Source organism: Helicoverpa zea, chromosome 3 (assembly GCF_022581195.2).
Source record: "Helicoverpa zea isolate HzStark_Cry1AcR chromosome 3, ilHelZeax1.1, whole genome shotgun sequence".
NCBI lineage: Eukaryota > Metazoa > Arthropoda > Insecta > Lepidoptera > Noctuidae > Helicoverpa > Helicoverpa zea.
This window is the reverse complement of record NC_061454.1, coordinates 10,608,751-10,625,715: the sequence shown is the minus strand read 5'-3', so window position 1 is coordinate 10,625,715 and position 16,965 is coordinate 10,608,751. Positions and strand designations below refer to the sequence as shown.

The window sequence follows — 16,965 nt, the reverse complement described above, 5'->3', positions numbered from 1 at the left end:
CAAATTGCACGACCTCGCTTGGTCAATAAAAAACAATAATAGAGAGTGAGTTTTAAAACTAATATCCACGGATATGCGGACTCTCGATATTTTTCTTTCATTTCAGCAAAATGGAAATGCAATATTACCTATGGAAAATAAAACTGATATGCATGTTTGAGTGCTACTGGTATACCGCACTCGCATAATAATATTCTAAAGTTAGAAGTGGTTTTTATGGTTTTTAAGTTCATCTCCTCTCTAATAAAATAAAAGAATATTGTGTTAAAAGTATAGAGAGTTTAGCAATTTGGAAATTATTATCTGTGCATCAGACAAGAAACATATTTATTTCATGCTTACTTTTAACTTTAAGAAAACGGAGTTAGTTCAACTTCAACAGTATTTTTCCTCAAAGTTCTACACACTTAATTCCGAGCTTTTAAATATATTCTCAGTTTTCAAATGTATTGTAGTATGTAGTACTATGAAGTAACGTGATAGTTTCTAACTCAAGCCATATAGGTCCCGCATATTACCTATATACCAACAACTCTGCTTCGAAACTTATGTTTGAAACTTTCGCGTCCCACCTCAGTAACCTTCTATATAAAATTACCTTTGTAACAGAGCAGTTATATCAAATAGCTCAATTTGTATAAAAAATGCCGTCCATTAAGGTAATCGTTACGTCACTGTCGCCGTGACAGAAGCAAGAACATTACTGACAAAGCGTTCCCGCGATAACGTTGAGGCCAAACTCCAGCCTATTTGTATACCCGACCGTTAGTAGTTTAAGATGGTACTTAAGATGGTTATATTTGCACCCTCAGAACATAATGACGCATATGGACCCGTAGAAATTAACCCCCCGACGAGTCCGAGGTGAATTCATCCGAGGGGTTAACGCTGTGAATGTATAATTATGTGTGTATTAATGTAACTTAATGTTCGCCCACATTCCCGTGCCAAATGTGATTGTGTGACGCCCTAATGGAATACACAAGTTTGAGTCGAATTAAAATGTTGGATAAATTGATTAAATAAGTTTAGGTTACGTTCCATCAAAAAGTTTTGAAGCTGTCAATTACAGTTTTTAATATCATTAATATAGAATACAGGCACAGTAAATATAATTTGATTTGGATTTAACGTAAGTATAGAAGTATTTTTTTTAAGTCTGTTAATATTAATATGTATTTTTGAAAAACTTTACTTCATTATTAATTAATATTGTTTAATCAATAAATCATATTCTTTATTAATTTTCATGTGGACAAACAACTATTATCACAAATATAAAAACTGAACTTTTTATTGAAACAAAATAAAGTAGGTACGAACTAAATTTACAAACTGAAAATAAATGATGCTAAAATTCTACAAACTAAAAGAAAAATAATTAAGTAAAATACTTGACAAAAGAGAAAAATACACAGAAAAACCTTTGGAATTTCGAATAAAATGTTGTTCAAAATTAGAAGTGAAAGTTGCGTCAAAAACTTTCCCGAAAATATCAACTTTCGTTTAAATATCATTTCAAGCAAACGGACTTTATAATTAAAATAACAAAGCAAGTTAAAATAAATTTCGTTAGGTTGGAACAAACGAAAAACAACAACTCCTAATATTGCGACTTTCGTCTTCGTCTGAAGTATCACTGCGGCACAAAGTTTTGAAGTAACTGCTGCTAGTTATCCACCCAAGTAAAGAGGTTATAAGAATAGAAGCCAAAAAGTGTGTCTTACCGCTCGTCCTTGGACGGTGGCGAACAGTGCCAAGAGCGCGAACGAACACCACAACATTACGTGGTCGCGAACACTCGTAGCGCGCGTAGCGACCGACTGTAACTGCCGCTCGCCGTAGCGTGACTGCCGCAAGCTACGACAATGCTACGAGTCTACGGACGTCGCGTGCCGCGCGCTACGACCTCAGCTCGGACCTTCGTAGTACATTATGTAAACAAAGTATTTGACAATAACATACATACAAGTAACGATCGACCGTTTTGTTTACACTCACTGTTTATTGTAAAACAAGGTCAAGGACACTTATCAATAATTAAATCGGAGATCTTACTTCAAGATTATGCTTTTCACTTCCCTTAAAAATACATCAGTCACCAAAATAAAATAAAGCTAAAACTTCGAGTAAAACCATCCGTTATTTTATATCTAGGGTCATCTTCTCCGCCCAACTTTATAACAAGTTTTGTATCACATGTGGTGAGTAGGTACTGGCATTAGGCTATTAAATTATTTAACATTAGACTTGAACAACAAGCCTAATAGTACTATTGCCAACACGAAAAAGCTTTTATAGAATTTTGTGCTATGTGCACAACCTTATTACATTATTTATTATATTGTGTAGGTATTCACACAACAGTGTGTCTTCCGAAATAAAACATAATCCTCTAACTAGTGTGTTCACCCATAACTTTAACGCCATCGTAAAGCTATCTCACTACCAACAGCTATCTACGGGTATGAGATACATTCTCACACACACTAGACCTTTTATGTCAACCATAAACAATCCATCCAACCTTCTTCCTCAACTTAATCGAGGAAATGTTTCACAAACCAACCACCGAACGCAATCATTAAAAAGTTACGATTCCAAATTTATATCAAAATAATAAACTTTCAAAGTAATTACAAATAAATTCAATTTCAGGAACTGTTTTCGAAAGATTAAAATAAGAAAATTAATATTATTATGTAAAGTTTTTTTTTTGTAAAATTCTTTGAAGGGAACTCGATATTTAATTGAAAGGTTGTTTGTTCGTTGGATTTCAAGTGTAGTAAGGTACTGGGAAATTGGTAAAGGCTTAAACCCTTTGCGTGGCGGCAGGTTAATTTCAAAAGTTTACGCTTGCCTTATGCAAACTTTGTTGGATCACGTCCATCTCTCAATTAAAAAGAGTATTGAGCTATTGAATTGAAAAATACGGGGTGATCTAATTCCCGAATTTATGTTGATCTAAAGTTTAAAAAGTTCATGAGTTATTTTTATTACTTGGCTGGTTTTAAATAACCAACACTTTTCAAAAAAGTATGAAGTTATCGAGTTCTCATGCAAATACGAAATCTATAACTGCTCGTAGTAAATTTTAAATCGTCGATTTTCAAGCCCGAATGTAATTTAGAAGTAGTTTTTGAACCTCTATTTTTTATGTTATTAAAACTGGTTTGAAAATATTCCCTGAAAAAGTATGACGAATTACACTCATTACATATCTGTGAGAGATAATGCCTTTACTCAGCACTCGAACTATAAAAAGCGTAATGATGATAGTAAAATAATATGAGTTACTATTATATCATCATTCATTTTACAAAATTATTTAAAGATTTTAGACTGCCACTTTAGTTTAAAAAGCTCGAAAACTGGCAAAAACGCGAACACATAAAAGTAATTCAGGGTTGATAAGCTGAGCAGCGTTGCGTACACTCGTACACAGTCATTTGTTTAAAAATCAAATGAAAATTCTAACAGTGCTCGTGAATAAAACATCACCGGTGTAACTGCACGTGAACTTTTTTAATTAATCCCCGTCTCTTGTACAAACAGAACACCTACACGCCGGCGCAAAACAATTTTAATTACGGCTGCTACAAAAAAATTCAGCCAAAAAATCAAAAATATTTCAATAAACAAACAAATATTTTTGGTATTTCAAAGTCATTTGTAGTATGTCTTACAGCTAAATTAATTGCGGGCCTGGGGTAGTTAGATAAGAGTAGAGTATCGCCAGTTGGGGTACTTGTACATGCTCGAGGCCTCTTGGGAAGACGGATTATTATGGTGCTATAGCTTAGCTGGCAATCTTGAAACACAACAGATTGATACTATAGTTTCATGGCTTCGGGCTCTTAAGATGCTACGTAGTGTGCGCATATTGTGTGCATTTAATGCCTATTCAACAACAATTCTAGAATAGTTAAACTTTAATGGATATTATTGTGCGGGACAATACGAATCGTAAAATAATTACGCGAGTGCGGAACAATATGTGTCGTGAATAATTATACGATCGAAGTGATTATGTTTCAATATTTATATCTTAATGTTTTAATGTTTGTTGTTTGATAGTCTAATAACATTTGTAAGATACTTTAAAATTGTAAAATGACTAGGTTAAATTCACTTTATAAAGTAGACTAGGGCCCAGACCGCACGCCAAAACGCGTGGGCCAATAAGAAGCAAGTGTCGAAACAAGAAATTTGTAAATATTTTCTTATTGGTCTAATTTAACGCGCTCTGATTGGTCGTCCAATCAGAGCTTTAGAAATAGTTTGCCCAAAATTGTATAAAATGAGAGCCATTGTAAGCCGCTCAAGCGGTAGTCGCTCTGCCGACTACAAATATATCAATCTAAAGCTGCTTTTTTCAAAGCGGCGGACGATTATCCTGTTTCTAAAACGTTTGTGTCAAGTAAATTCACTTGACCCCTTCTGGGTAAAAGCCACAGTTTCGTGGTTCTCGGTTGAAACCATACGGTGCCAACGAAGCCGAGAGGGTGTTGACCCAATCACACCCGCCGAACCCCTTCAGGGCAAGGCAGTCAATTGGACGGGAGCTCGGATTTCGGCCTTGGGGGATCTCCTAGTCGTGCCTTGCATCTGGTTTGCTTTCACAGCTACACACCTGGTGTCGGTTGGGTATCTCTATACCCTTCGCACTAGACTGGCTAGGGCCCGTTCGCACAATAAGACTGGCGAACGGTTTACAAGCTTAGGGCTCACCAATAGGTACTCACCTCCCTGCCTATACCCGGCAGGGAGGGTTACACATCCCCGGGCCCATCCACCCGGGGAGACAGGAAATAGGTCTTAGGTTTTTATAATTAGGCCCCCATCTCTTTTAGCTCGGTAGCCCTCTTCCCTCACGGGAAAATGACTACCGAAGTCTATAAATTCTTCTTCGAGGTCCTCCTCAAGGACCAAGACATTGTCGCCAAATATGGCGACATGATCAACAACCTTGATATCAAGGACCCGCGCCTAGCGCGCTATTGTATTATCACCGATAACGGCTCAACAAAGGAGGCCGGCGCAGCTGTGTCGCGCCCTATTGTTGAGCCTATAATCGTCTCTTCGGGGAAAACCGCCGCATTAGCGGAAACGGTAATCCCCAATACAATGGTCGATGCCCAGCTGCACTCGACCATTGTTCCTAATCCCATTGTCTCACAGACAATGGAAATAACTCAGGCGAGTGCACCTGCGTCAAACGTCGACGCCGAATGCATGGACACCTCGTCCTCCCGCTCTGCCTCACCCGTCCCAGAGGATGCTCAACCCTCCGAGCCCTCTGACTCCTCTTCCTCCGACGACGACTTCACCGTCGTACAGGGAGGTAAGAGGAAAAAGAACAAAAACAACGACAAGGCGCGCAAGACCATCGCCCTTGTCGCATCCCCTCTCCCTAGCCCGCCCGCTGTGTCTACAGCATCCCCCGCCCCGTCACCCTCGACCTCGCAGGTCGCTTCCTCCCAAGGTGCCGCTAAGCCCAAAAGCGCACCAAAAAACAAACCTCCGCCGCCTGTATACTTACAGGACAAGGCAAAATGGACCGAAGTGTCCAAGCTGTGTGTTGATCGTAAGATCAACTACAGATCGGCCTCCAATACCGGCAACGGTATAAAAATCGTCCTCCCTACGTCAGACGACTATAGGGAGATAACTAAAGCGCTAAGAGCGAGGAACATTTCGTTCCACACATACTCCCTCCCCGAGGAAAAACCTCTCCGGGTCGTCATTACCCGTATTCCGAAGGAAATCCCTTCGGATGACATTTTAAGTGACCTTAAGTCACAAAACATCCCTGCGACGCAAGTCCATAGGATGCACCGCGCCCGCAGCGGCCACGCCTTCGACATGGTGCTCGTAGTATGCGAGCCGTGTCCTTCTAAAATCCACCCGATTTTTAACATCAAATCGGTATGTAATTTAACCGGCATCTCAATCGAGAAGCCAAATAGATCTGGCATTGTATCCCAATGCCACCGTTGCCAACTGTGGGGTCACTCACAGCGCAACTGTTTCGCCCAGCCTAGGTGCGTGAAATGCCTAGGCCAACACGGCACCTCCGACTGCCCGCGACCCAAGGACCGCACTCTGTGCACCGAGCCTCCGAGCTGTGTACTCTGCGGCGCCTCAGGTCATCCCGCCAACTACCGCGGCTGCCCAAAGGCCCCAAAAACGTCTCCCAAGCTGGCCAAGCGTGCAAACGCCCGCCAGCTAAGGGAAAGCCCATCAGCGAGGCTACCTACCGCTCAACTTCCCGAGCGTCTCAGCCCACAACGGCCCTCCCCATGGAACCCTCTCAACCATCAGAGAGCCTTTCCAACCCCGAGGCCAACTCAGCACCAGCCAACTCCCGCCCCGGTGAATAATCCCATCGCGGCGCCCGCGAGCTTACCTCGCGTCCCTCCCGTCCTTCCCTCCGCGCCCTCCGCGCCCTCCGCGGCTCCTATAGCCGCCAAGCCCGCGCAAGCGCAAGCGATCGCGCCCTCTTCTAGCCCAGTATCAGCGCTCAGTTCTATGAACGTTATACTGAGCACGTTCAGTGTATTCACGAGCGACAGAGCTCAACAACTTTCGAGGGAGATAGTCGCCAGCAATGGCGACCTTATCAAACTCTACTCCGTTATGCAGGAGTATTCAGACGTCGCCCAGGCAGTTCAAAACCTGCCTCACTTTAGGAAATAGAAATGGATAATACATCCAAAATTAAACCCCATTCCCTTAGGCTTGGCTATTATAATGCCAACGGTATTCTCGGCCAACGCGACGAGATTTCCGCCTTCCTACAATCCCATAAGATAGACATTCTTCTCGTACAAGAGACCTTCCTAAAGCCGCGTGTACGCGGCCCTAATATAGCTAACTATAAGTTAATTAGAAATGACAGGATCACACGCCACAAAGGCGGCACGCTTATCTATTATAAAAGATCGCTACATTGTGTAGAGATCACTCCCCCCGACTTAAGCTGCATTGAAGCCTCAATCTGTCGACTAGCCATGTCCCAGCACCAGTCGATCACTCTCGTATCGGCCTACTGCCCTCCCACGTCCTCATCCTTTCAGTCCTACGACCCGATCCTTTTCACGAACGATCTCAGAGCCTTACTAGGCCTGAGCGACTCTGTAATAATAGCAGGCGATCTAAACGCCAAACATCCCGCCTGGAATAGCAACACTACTTCTCCAAGAGGCAGGTTGCTATTCAATCAGTGTGAATCCCTCAACTTCGATGTCATCGCTCCGATGCATCCCACTCACTTTCCTAATATAGTCGACCACCTTCCCGACGTTCTCGATGTAGCGCTCCTCAAGAACGTAAACTTACGTTTACATTCGATCGAGGTACTACACGAGCTCACCTCCGACCACAGACCGGTTCTTGTGGAACTAGCCTCGCGCTCAGGCCCACTCGACCCGGATCGCCCTCCTCCCACCCAGATTGTCACGGACTGGAGAATGCTAAGCGAAAGCTTAAAATCCTCCTCCGCCCAGTTAGAATCAATTCCCGATGAAATCAACTCAGTCGCTGACATGACGGGCGCGATCGGCTCGTTCACCGAGCACGTACAATCCACCGTGGACAAGTGTTCACGTAGAGTTGAAGCGACGAGCTTTCATCGCTTCAAGCTCCCGGATGACGTGCGTGCTCTGGTGACCGAGAAGAACGCGGCTGTCCGTGCCTACAGTACTTTTCCCTGCGACGCTAACAAGTCTCACATGCGTAACTTACAGCGTGCTGTAAAGGAACGCCTTGCTGAGATGCGTCAAACGCGCTGGGACAAGACGCTGAGCGAACTCGAGCCGACTCATCAAGCCTTCTGGCAGCTTCAAAGGAAACTCAAATCCGATGAAGTAGCTTCCACCCCGCCGATCAAACGCCCCGACAATTCCCTCGCCTTCGAGGACGATGAAAAAGCGGAATGTCTGGCCGACAGCCTCGAGGCTCAATGCTCGCCTAGTACCCAACCGGTCGACCCGGCTCACCTACTAAAGGTCGAAGCCGAGGTCGAGCGCAGATCCTCCCTACCACCGCAAGAAGACCCCGACGATCCCTTGCCTCCCGTCACTCCAGACGAAGTGGCAGAGATCATCAAACGTCTCAAACCCCGTAAAGCTCCGGGCCCAGATAGAATAACCAATAAAGTTTTCAAAATCCTACCCGCTTCCCTCGTAATGCTCATGACCGCGATCTTCAATTGCGCCATGACCCATAACCTGTTCCCACAGGCATGGAAAGAGGCAACCGTAATCGGTATTCCCAAACCCGGTAAACCAAAATCAGACCCGTCCAGCTATCGCCCTATCAGTTTACTCAATGTGTTCGGCAAGATCTACGAGATACTTATCTATAAGCGTCTCAAAGATTACGTCGAAGCAAAGAGTCTTATTCCATTAGAACAGTTTGGTTTTCGAACCCATCACTCTTGTGTCCAACAAGTCCACCGCATCGTGGAAGGTGTGAGCCACGGATTCCAACGTGGCCAACTCACCGGTACGATTCTCTTCGATATAGCAAAGGCATTCGACAAAGTCTGGCACAAAGGCTTGATTTACAAGCTCTACCAACTCGGTGTCCCAGACCGTCTCGTCGTCATCTTACGAGACTTTTTGTCGAATCGCACCTTTCGCTATCGCATTGACGGCACTCTTTCTTCGGCCCACCCTATAAAAGCTGGCGTCCCACAGGGCTCGGTACTCTCCCCCATCCTCTTCACGCTATACACTAGCGATATTCCTAAGAACAAGCATGTTCAATTAGCCCTATTCGCCGACGACACGGCAATCTACTGCTCAGGCCGCAGCCCAGCCGCCATAGTGAGACATCTACAAGCCTATTGCAACACCCTAGGTGTCTGGACTAGGCTATGGAGAATCGAACTCCACCCCGACAAAAGCCAGGCCATACTCTTTTCGAGCCCTCGCCGTAGGCTTCCTCCCGCGCCCCCGTCAGTCACCATGTTTGGTAGGCCGATTCCTTGGAAGGAGCATGCCAAATATCTAGGTGTAATCTTAGACCAGCGCCTCTCATTCGCCGAGCACATACGTAAGGTGCGCTCTAGAGCAGCCTTTGTGTACGGCAGATTGCACTTCTTGCTCAATTCAAAGAGCAAATTATCTCTTAAATGCAAGTTACGCCTCTACGTATCGTGCATACGCCCCGTCATGACGTATGCTTGCCCTGTGTTCGCACAGGCAAGCCATCGCCGCCTTCACAGAATGCAGGCCCTTCAAAACCGTGCTTTACGGAAAATCACAGGAGCTCCCTATTATGTTCGAAATGAGATTCTTCATCTCGACTTAAAAATCCCCACCATCCGCCAGTATATGAAGCGTGCCGCCATACGGTACTTCGAACGCGCTGAGAAACACGATAACTCACTTATCGTGTCAGCCAGTAATTACACTCCCTCCCGCATCAGTAGGATTCGCCGCCCTAGGCATGCCCTTCTAGAACCTGACGATGAGATAACTGTCCTCCAAGAGAGTAGTAAACTCACTAGCACCCTACACAAACACAAACCGCGTTCGTACAAACCTCGCCGCCGAGGTCCGCCGCGACGTCCCGATCTCTGTCCTCCCGACCCTTGCTCATCGAGCCAGCCCGCGAGCTGAGCCAGTAGCTTTAAATTCCCCATTTAATAATAATGATCATATGATCCAGCCTGTCCCTTTGCTGCCTCCCCAGCGACGCCCTAAGCCGAGGTCCGACCCCACAGGGGGTACCCTTAGCGCAGTCGCTTAGTTTATAAGTTGTTTTACGCCCCTGGCTGGAGGCCTTAAAATCTAGGCATCCACAGGGAAAAGTCCGGTTAAGCAGTACACGGCCTCCTAGGCTGAACTGCGAGATGCCATACCAAAAAAAAAAAAAAAAAAAAAAAAAAAAAAAAAGCCGCTCAAGCAGTCGGCAGGCAACATTTGAAGAATAAACAGAACTGAAGAAAGCGACCGAGCAGTGTTTTACTTCACCAATCCAGTACATCAAATGTATCCAGTACATTAGTGGTCCTTCGAGCCGGATTGTGAAGAAACTCGTCTCGTCGAAGTCAAGCTCGTCAGCTGCAAGATGCCAGTCACACGCTCCGAGGGGAGGGGCCGCAAGCCGTCGAACACGCAGCCAGCACCGTCGTCGCCCGCAGAAACTACAGAAACTTCAGCGACCGGTACCAGCACGGAAGCCACCACGACACAGACGGGGACAACTGCCACGGAGGACTCCGAAGAAACGACAGCCTCTGGGACGACCGACCCTACCACTGTGACCTCCGCCGCCAGCGTCTCGACCGCCGCCGCCGCCACAGCAGCCGCCGCCGTGCCTCCCGCACCGGCTGCCACCGCCCCCCCCGCCGCGGCCGCCAAGCTGCCCTCCGTCGCGACTACGCTCACCGCATCGAAACAGCTGATGAAGCCGCCTGCCGCTGCCACGTCGAAAAGTCGCCGTGAAGGTGACGCCTCAACAGTCAAGCGAATCGTCAAGAACACCGCCGAAAACAAGAAGCCAGCTGATCCGCCGCTTCCCCGCCCCCCTAGCAAGAAAGGGGGTGAGGGGGGTTCAACGTACAGCAAGTCGAAGAAAATCTCCAAAGCCAAGGAAGAGTTGCTACGCCTTCAGGTGGAGCTGGCAGCAGCCCGCCTGGCCGCACTAGAAGCCGAAGATACAGAAGAGGAAGATGAAGAGGAGGAACAAGACTCCCTCTACTCCGAGGTCAACGCCCGCGTCGACAACTGGTTGGACAATCAAGTGGCCCGTCCCGTCTTAGCCATCGCCAACGAGCCACACTGCCCTCCGCCGCAACCGACAGTCGTCCGCGACGTCCCCCCGCAGCCAGAAGAAACTCATCGAGTACCGGCGGGAGGACAAACCGACCTCACCCTCTTAGCAGAAGCAATCACCAAGGCTGTCAAGGCGGCTCAGCGACCGAAGTTCATCGAACTACCTATATTCAGCGGGTCACATCAAGAGTGGCTGCCTTTCCGCGCCGCCTACTACGAGTCTGAGTCAACATTCAGCATCGTCGAAAACATCAACAGATTAAGAAGAAATCTGAAAGGAAAAGCAAGAGAAGCAGTTGAAGGGTTGCTCATCACAAACACGCACCCTTCAGAAGTTATGAAGACATTGGAGTCAAGATTTGGCAGACCAGAATCCATCGCCATGTTAGAAATGGAAACACTTCGAAGCCTGCCACGCCTCTCCGAGTCGCCGAGAGACATCTGTATATTCGCCACGAAGATTTCTAACGTCGTCGCAACACTGAAAACACTGGGTTGTTACAACTACATGCACAGCCCGGAACTCGCGAAGACACTGGTGGACAAGTTAACACCGACGCTACGGTACCGTTATTACGACTTCTCGTCGACGCAACCAAAAGAAGATCCCTGCCTCATCAAACTGGAGAGATATCTCAAGAGAGAAGCTGAGTTATGCGGGCCTTACGCATTACCCGAACAGGTGGCAGCACTATCTACGACTGCGCCTACGAAGAAAACACAACGAGTCACCAACGTCACAGAAAAACGCTACACGCCGAAATGCTTCGTGTGCGACGAAACAAATCACACTAACATAACCGAGTGTGAAACTTTCAAGAAGATGGAAACTGATTCAAGATGGGATACAGCAAAGTCCAAACGCCTCTGCTTCAGATGTCTGCGGTATAGGAACAAGACTCACCACTGTCGTGCGCAGCCATGCGGGGTCAACGGCTGCAAGTACACGCACAACAAACTGCTTCATCAAGACAAGAAGTCAGAACAAGCTGAAAAGACTGAAAATACAGAAAATGAATCGAAGACTGAAAGTATCAACTCGGCGTGGACAGTCAGGAAACAGTCTTACCTGAAAATCCTGCCAGTTCAGGTGAACGGACCGAAGGGAAGCGTCAACACGTTCGCGTTAATGGACGACGGGTCGACGGTCACGCTCGTAGACGATGACGTCGCGGCGAGCGTCGGTGCAACAGGGCCATCCGATCCACTGAAGCTAGAAACTATAAATGAAATGAAGGCGGCCGAATCTGCGTCACGAAGAGTTACTATCGGCCTCAAGGGGAAAAATAAATGCGAAGAAACAGTACAGGCGAGAACAATAAGAAACCTACAAGTGTCCTCCCAGCGGGTGCCTCAAGAGTTGGTGGAAAGATGTCCGCACTTATCTGACATCAAAGACCACCTCGCGTACGCCAACGCCAAGCCCCGCATACTTATTGGCCAGGACAACTGGCATCTTCTGATCACTGAAGAAACAAGAAGAGGCGACAAAAACCACCCGGTGGCATCACTCACGCCACTCGGATGGGTACTACACGGCAGTCAAACAACAACACTCGGCCGGAAGATCGACTTCGTTTCTCACGTGACAGAAGCAGAAGATGACCTAGAAAGCCTGGTCAAGAGGTACTTCGAGGTCGACGCCCTCTGCATTAACCCGAAGAGACCAAAATCAGATCCAGAGGAAAAAGCGCTTCAGATACTGGAACAGAAAACAGAAAAGGTCAACGACACGCGTTATCAAACCGGCCTGCTCTGGAAGAAGGAAAACATCACGTTACCCGATAACTATGAAAACTCACTGAAAAGGCTCTACAACATAGAGAAGAAGATCGACCGTGACCCCGCCCTTAAGAAAAAATACGTCGAACAAATGGAAGCCCTTATAGAGAAGGGTTACGCCGAGCCCGCGCCACGTGAGAAAACTCCTGATAAAACATGGTACCTGCCTCACTTCGCGGTCATCAACCCCATGAAGCCAGACAAACTGCGAGTAGTTCACGACGCCGCCGCCAAAAGCAGAGGTGTAGCACTCAACGATATGCTACTGAAAGGCCCGGATTTACTTCAGTCTCTACCGGGCGTCGTCATGCGCTTCAGGCAACACCTCATCGGCGTCACAGCAGACATCAAAGAAATGTTTATGCAGGTGAAACTACGAGCTGAAGATAGAGACGCGCTGCGGTACTTATGGCGCGGGGAGCGTCGCGACGATAAACCTCCGGAAGAATACCGAATGACATCACTGATATTCGGGGCGTCAAGTTCACCGTCAACAGCGATTTATGTGAAGAATTTGAACGCCAAACAACACGAGGTCACTCACCCCGAGGCCGCAGCTGCTATTGTAAATAAACATTACGTCGACGACTACCTAGACAGTTTTAGAAGCCTGGAAGACGCCATACGCATATCTACTAGTGTGCGTGAAGTACACAAGAAGGCTAGCTTCGAGCTGAAGCAATGGAAGTCTAACTCAGCGCCACTCCTGGAAGCCCTGGGAGAAGAAACCCAGACAGGGAACCTGGAGCTGTATAAAACCAAAGAACAGACCGAAAGAGTACTGGGTGTCATCTGGAGAATGAAGTCCGACGAGCTGACTTTCAACCTAAACATGGCCAGAATACCTACAGCACTCGTCGAAGGGAAACGACCGACTAAACGGGAAGCCTTGCGTATCGTGATGTCGCTCTTCGATCCGCTGGGGTTCGCTTCGCCTGTCACTATCCGGGCAAAACAGCTGCTCCAAGAAGTCTGGCGCCGAGGCACTGCATGGGACGACTACATAGATCAAGATCTGGCCGAGCAGTGGGAGTCATGGATGGGACAGCTGAAAAGTCTCCACGACGTAACCATCCCACGACGCTACCTGAAATACAGCGACGCCTCCACGCTCGAGCTCCATGTATTTAGCGACGCCAGCGAGTCCGCCTATACAGCTGTCCTGTACTGGAGGGCAGTGACCTCCGACGAAGAAATCGGCGTATCCCTTATCATGGCCAAGGCGAAAGTGGCGCCACTGAAGCTCACCAGTATACCCAGACTGGAGTTGCAAGCCGCAGTCATGGGTACTCGACTCGCCGACGCCGTAATCGAAGAACACGAGAAAAAACCCGACCGTAAGGTATTCTGGACCGACAGCCGAACAGTACTCACATGGATCAGAACGGGGTCACGGTCATATAAACCGTACGTGGCCCACCGACTCGCAGCAATAGAAGACAGTACTAAGGTCAATGACTGGCGCTGGATACCGACAAAACAAAATGTCGCCGACGACGCAACAAGAGACGTGCCAGCCGCGTTTGATAAAAATCACCGGTGGTACAAAGGGCCAGACTTCCTATACCTACCGGAAGACTCGTGGCCTACAGAACCCGCACCGCCTACAACGCTCGAAGAAAACTGTGAAGAAAGGACGCATCACATAAGCAACAAACGAAAACACAGACTAGCCGAGAGTCTGCCTGACCCGACGAAATTCTCCAACTGGGACCGCCTCCGGTACGCAACCGCACGCGTGCTTCAGTTCATCGACCTCTGCAAGACAACTACACAAAAGGTCAACTACCGACGAACCAAGAAAAACAAGGAAGCAGATCCTGCGTGGAAGAGAACTAGAACTGCGACGGAAAAACAACAGGCGCCTAGACCAAAGAAACAATCGACACTCGACCTACGCCCTGTAACAGCTGACCTCCTTATAAGAGCTGAAGAACTTCTGATGCGCTCCACACAGGAAGAGACCTTCACAGAAGAAATCGATTGTCTTAACAGCGGGAAATCGATCGCCAAGGAAAGCCGCCTGCACCAACTCAGCGTCGAGTGCGTCAACGGCTCGCTCCGACTACGCAGCCGTATCCGAGCAGCAGAAAACATCAAGGAAAATGTCAAAAGCCCACTGGTTGTCAGCGGAGAGCACCCGACGGTGAAATTATGGATAAAGGCAGTTCACCGACAGCTTCATCACGCCGGCGTCGAAGCAACCATTAACGAGTGCCGCCAACAGTACTGGGTGCTGCGGTTGCGTCCTATAACACGCACAGTTATCAAACAGTGCCTCTTCTGCCGCATGAAGACACAGACGCCGCCGTACCCGAGAACCGGTGACCTGCCAGCGTGTCGCTTAGCTCACCATAAGCGACCCTTTACATTCACCGGAGTAGACTACTTCGGCCCCCTCTCCGTGACCGTCGGACGCGCCAGACAAAAAAGATACGTGGCCATTTTCACGTGTCTCACGACGCGAGCCATACACCTCGAAGTTGCCGGCTCGCTCAGTGCCGACTCAGCAGTGATGGCGGTCAGGCGGATGATCGCGCGACGAGGTTGTCCGACCGAGATCTGGTCGGATAACGGCACCAACCTGAAAGCTGCTGACAAAGAATTACGACAAACAATCGACGCAGCCACAGCGGAGGAAGCAGCCAAGAAAACCATTTCCTGGCGCTATATCCCGCCTGGAGCACCGTTTATGGGCGGCGCCTGGGAACGCATGGTGCGCTCCGTGAAGAACGCGCTCGCAGCAACACTGCACGAGCGCCACCCCACCGAAGAAGTACTCGCCACTCTACTCGCCGAAGTAGAGTACACAGTAAACAGCCGCCCGTTGACACACGTCTCCGTCAACGCAGAAGATCCAGAGGCCCTGACCCCTAATCACTTCTTATTAGGAGGCCCGGGGCGCGTGCCACAGCCAGGCACATTCACCGAGCGCGACGCAGCTTCCCGATCCAGCTGGCGAGCCGCGCAGAGACTCGCCGACATCTTCTGGCTCCGCTGGGTAAAGGAGTATCTTCCCGAGCTCCAACACCGGCGGGAGCCACACGGCCGGGGTCAAGAGGTCAAGGTGAATGACCTCGTGCAGATCGTCGACCCGAACCTGCCCCGCAACGTGTGGCTACGAGGACGAGTCGTCGCGACGTATCCTGGCCCCGATGACGTCGTGCGGACGGTGGACGTGCAGACCAAGGGAGGAGTGCTGCGTCGGCCGGTGAGAAAGCTGGTGATCCTGCCGCTGTCAACAGACGACGCACCCGCACCGGAATGAGATACGACTCAGTCGCACGGCGGGAGTGATGTGCGGGACAATACGAATCGTAAAATAATTACGCGAGTGCGGAACAATATGTGTCGTGAATAATTATACGATCGAAGTGATTATGTTTCAATATTTATATCTTAATGTTTTAATGTTTGTTGTTTGATAGTCTAATAACATTTGTAAGATACTTTAAAATTGTAAAATGACTAGGTTAAATTCACTTTATAAAGTAGACTAGGGCCCAGACCGCACGCCAAAACGCGTGGGCCAATAAGAAGCAAGTGTCGAAACAAGAAATTTGTAAATATTTTCTTATTGGTCTAATTTAACGCGCTCTGATTGGTCGTCCAATCAGAGCTTTAGAAATAGTTTGCCCAAAATTGTATAAAATGAGAGCCATTGTAAGCCGCTCAAGCAGTCGGCAGGCAACATTTGAAGAATAAACAGAACTGAAGAAAGCGACCGAGCAGTGTTTTACTTCACCAATCCAGTACATCAAATGTATCCAGTACAATTATGTTCTTGCAGCGAAACGTGAAGTAGAACAACACAGACATTCCTCTCATAAATCTTAATCTCATTAGAATGGAAATGTTAAAATACAAATTAAATGTAGTGTGAAATAGAACAGTACAGGTCTTGCCGACAGTAATTTTAATCAAAGCGAAAGAATTTCTTGCTCTTGATATCGAAAAAATACCCGGGGAAAAATAAGCGCCGACGCCAAGTATTATAACGCTTCCTGGAAAAACTGTCTGGAACATAAGCAAAGTCACTTACACGGCGGCGATATCCGCACACTTTCCTCCACACACGCGCACTTTCCGACTCAGCGCAGTACAGGTTAATGAGGAAAAGAGTGGAGTTGACGAAACTGAGGCAGTTTCCTCAGAGCGCATGGCTCGGTAAATCCATTCCCTCGACTTGCCTCGGCTCGTGACGCTCATGCAAATACACCGTAATATAACAGCCCGTCCGCCAAGTCTTTTATTGTTCATTTTACAAAGTCGTTCCTCACAAAAATATTCCGAGTACAACAAAGAGTTTCGCTCTAATAATCGAATATGTATTCTAATGGTCGTGTTGGATAGAATTTCAATAACAATAAATTTGTTTTTGAACATATTTACCTTA

General features: G+C 47.6%; 2 protein-coding genes across 2 annotated transcripts in view; one reads left to right on the top strand and one right to left on the bottom strand.

Annotated features, from left to right (window-relative positions):
• The window catches only part of LOC124646315, a 32,575-nt gene extending 30,729 nt beyond the window's left edge, over nucleotides 1-1,846 (bottom strand). The window contains exon 1 of the mRNA XM_047186441.1: nucleotides 1,728-1,846. Coding sequence (XP_047042397.1) covers nucleotides 1,728-1,784 — 57 coding nt within the window. The 5' untranslated portion in view covers nucleotides 1,785-1,846. The remainder of the gene's footprint in view (nucleotides 1-1,727) is intronic.
• A 3,281-nt stretch (nucleotides 1,847-5,127) lies between these two features.
• Nucleotides 5,128-16,294, top strand: LOC124645746. Its single transcript, XM_047185622.1, is given in 3 exon segments — nucleotides 5,128-5,199; nucleotides 5,377-6,375; nucleotides 10,018-16,294. Coding segments are annotated over 3 exon segments (6,984 nt in total). The 3' UTR covers nucleotides 15,931-16,294.
• The last annotated feature ends 671 nt before the right edge of the window (nucleotides 16,295-16,965 follow it).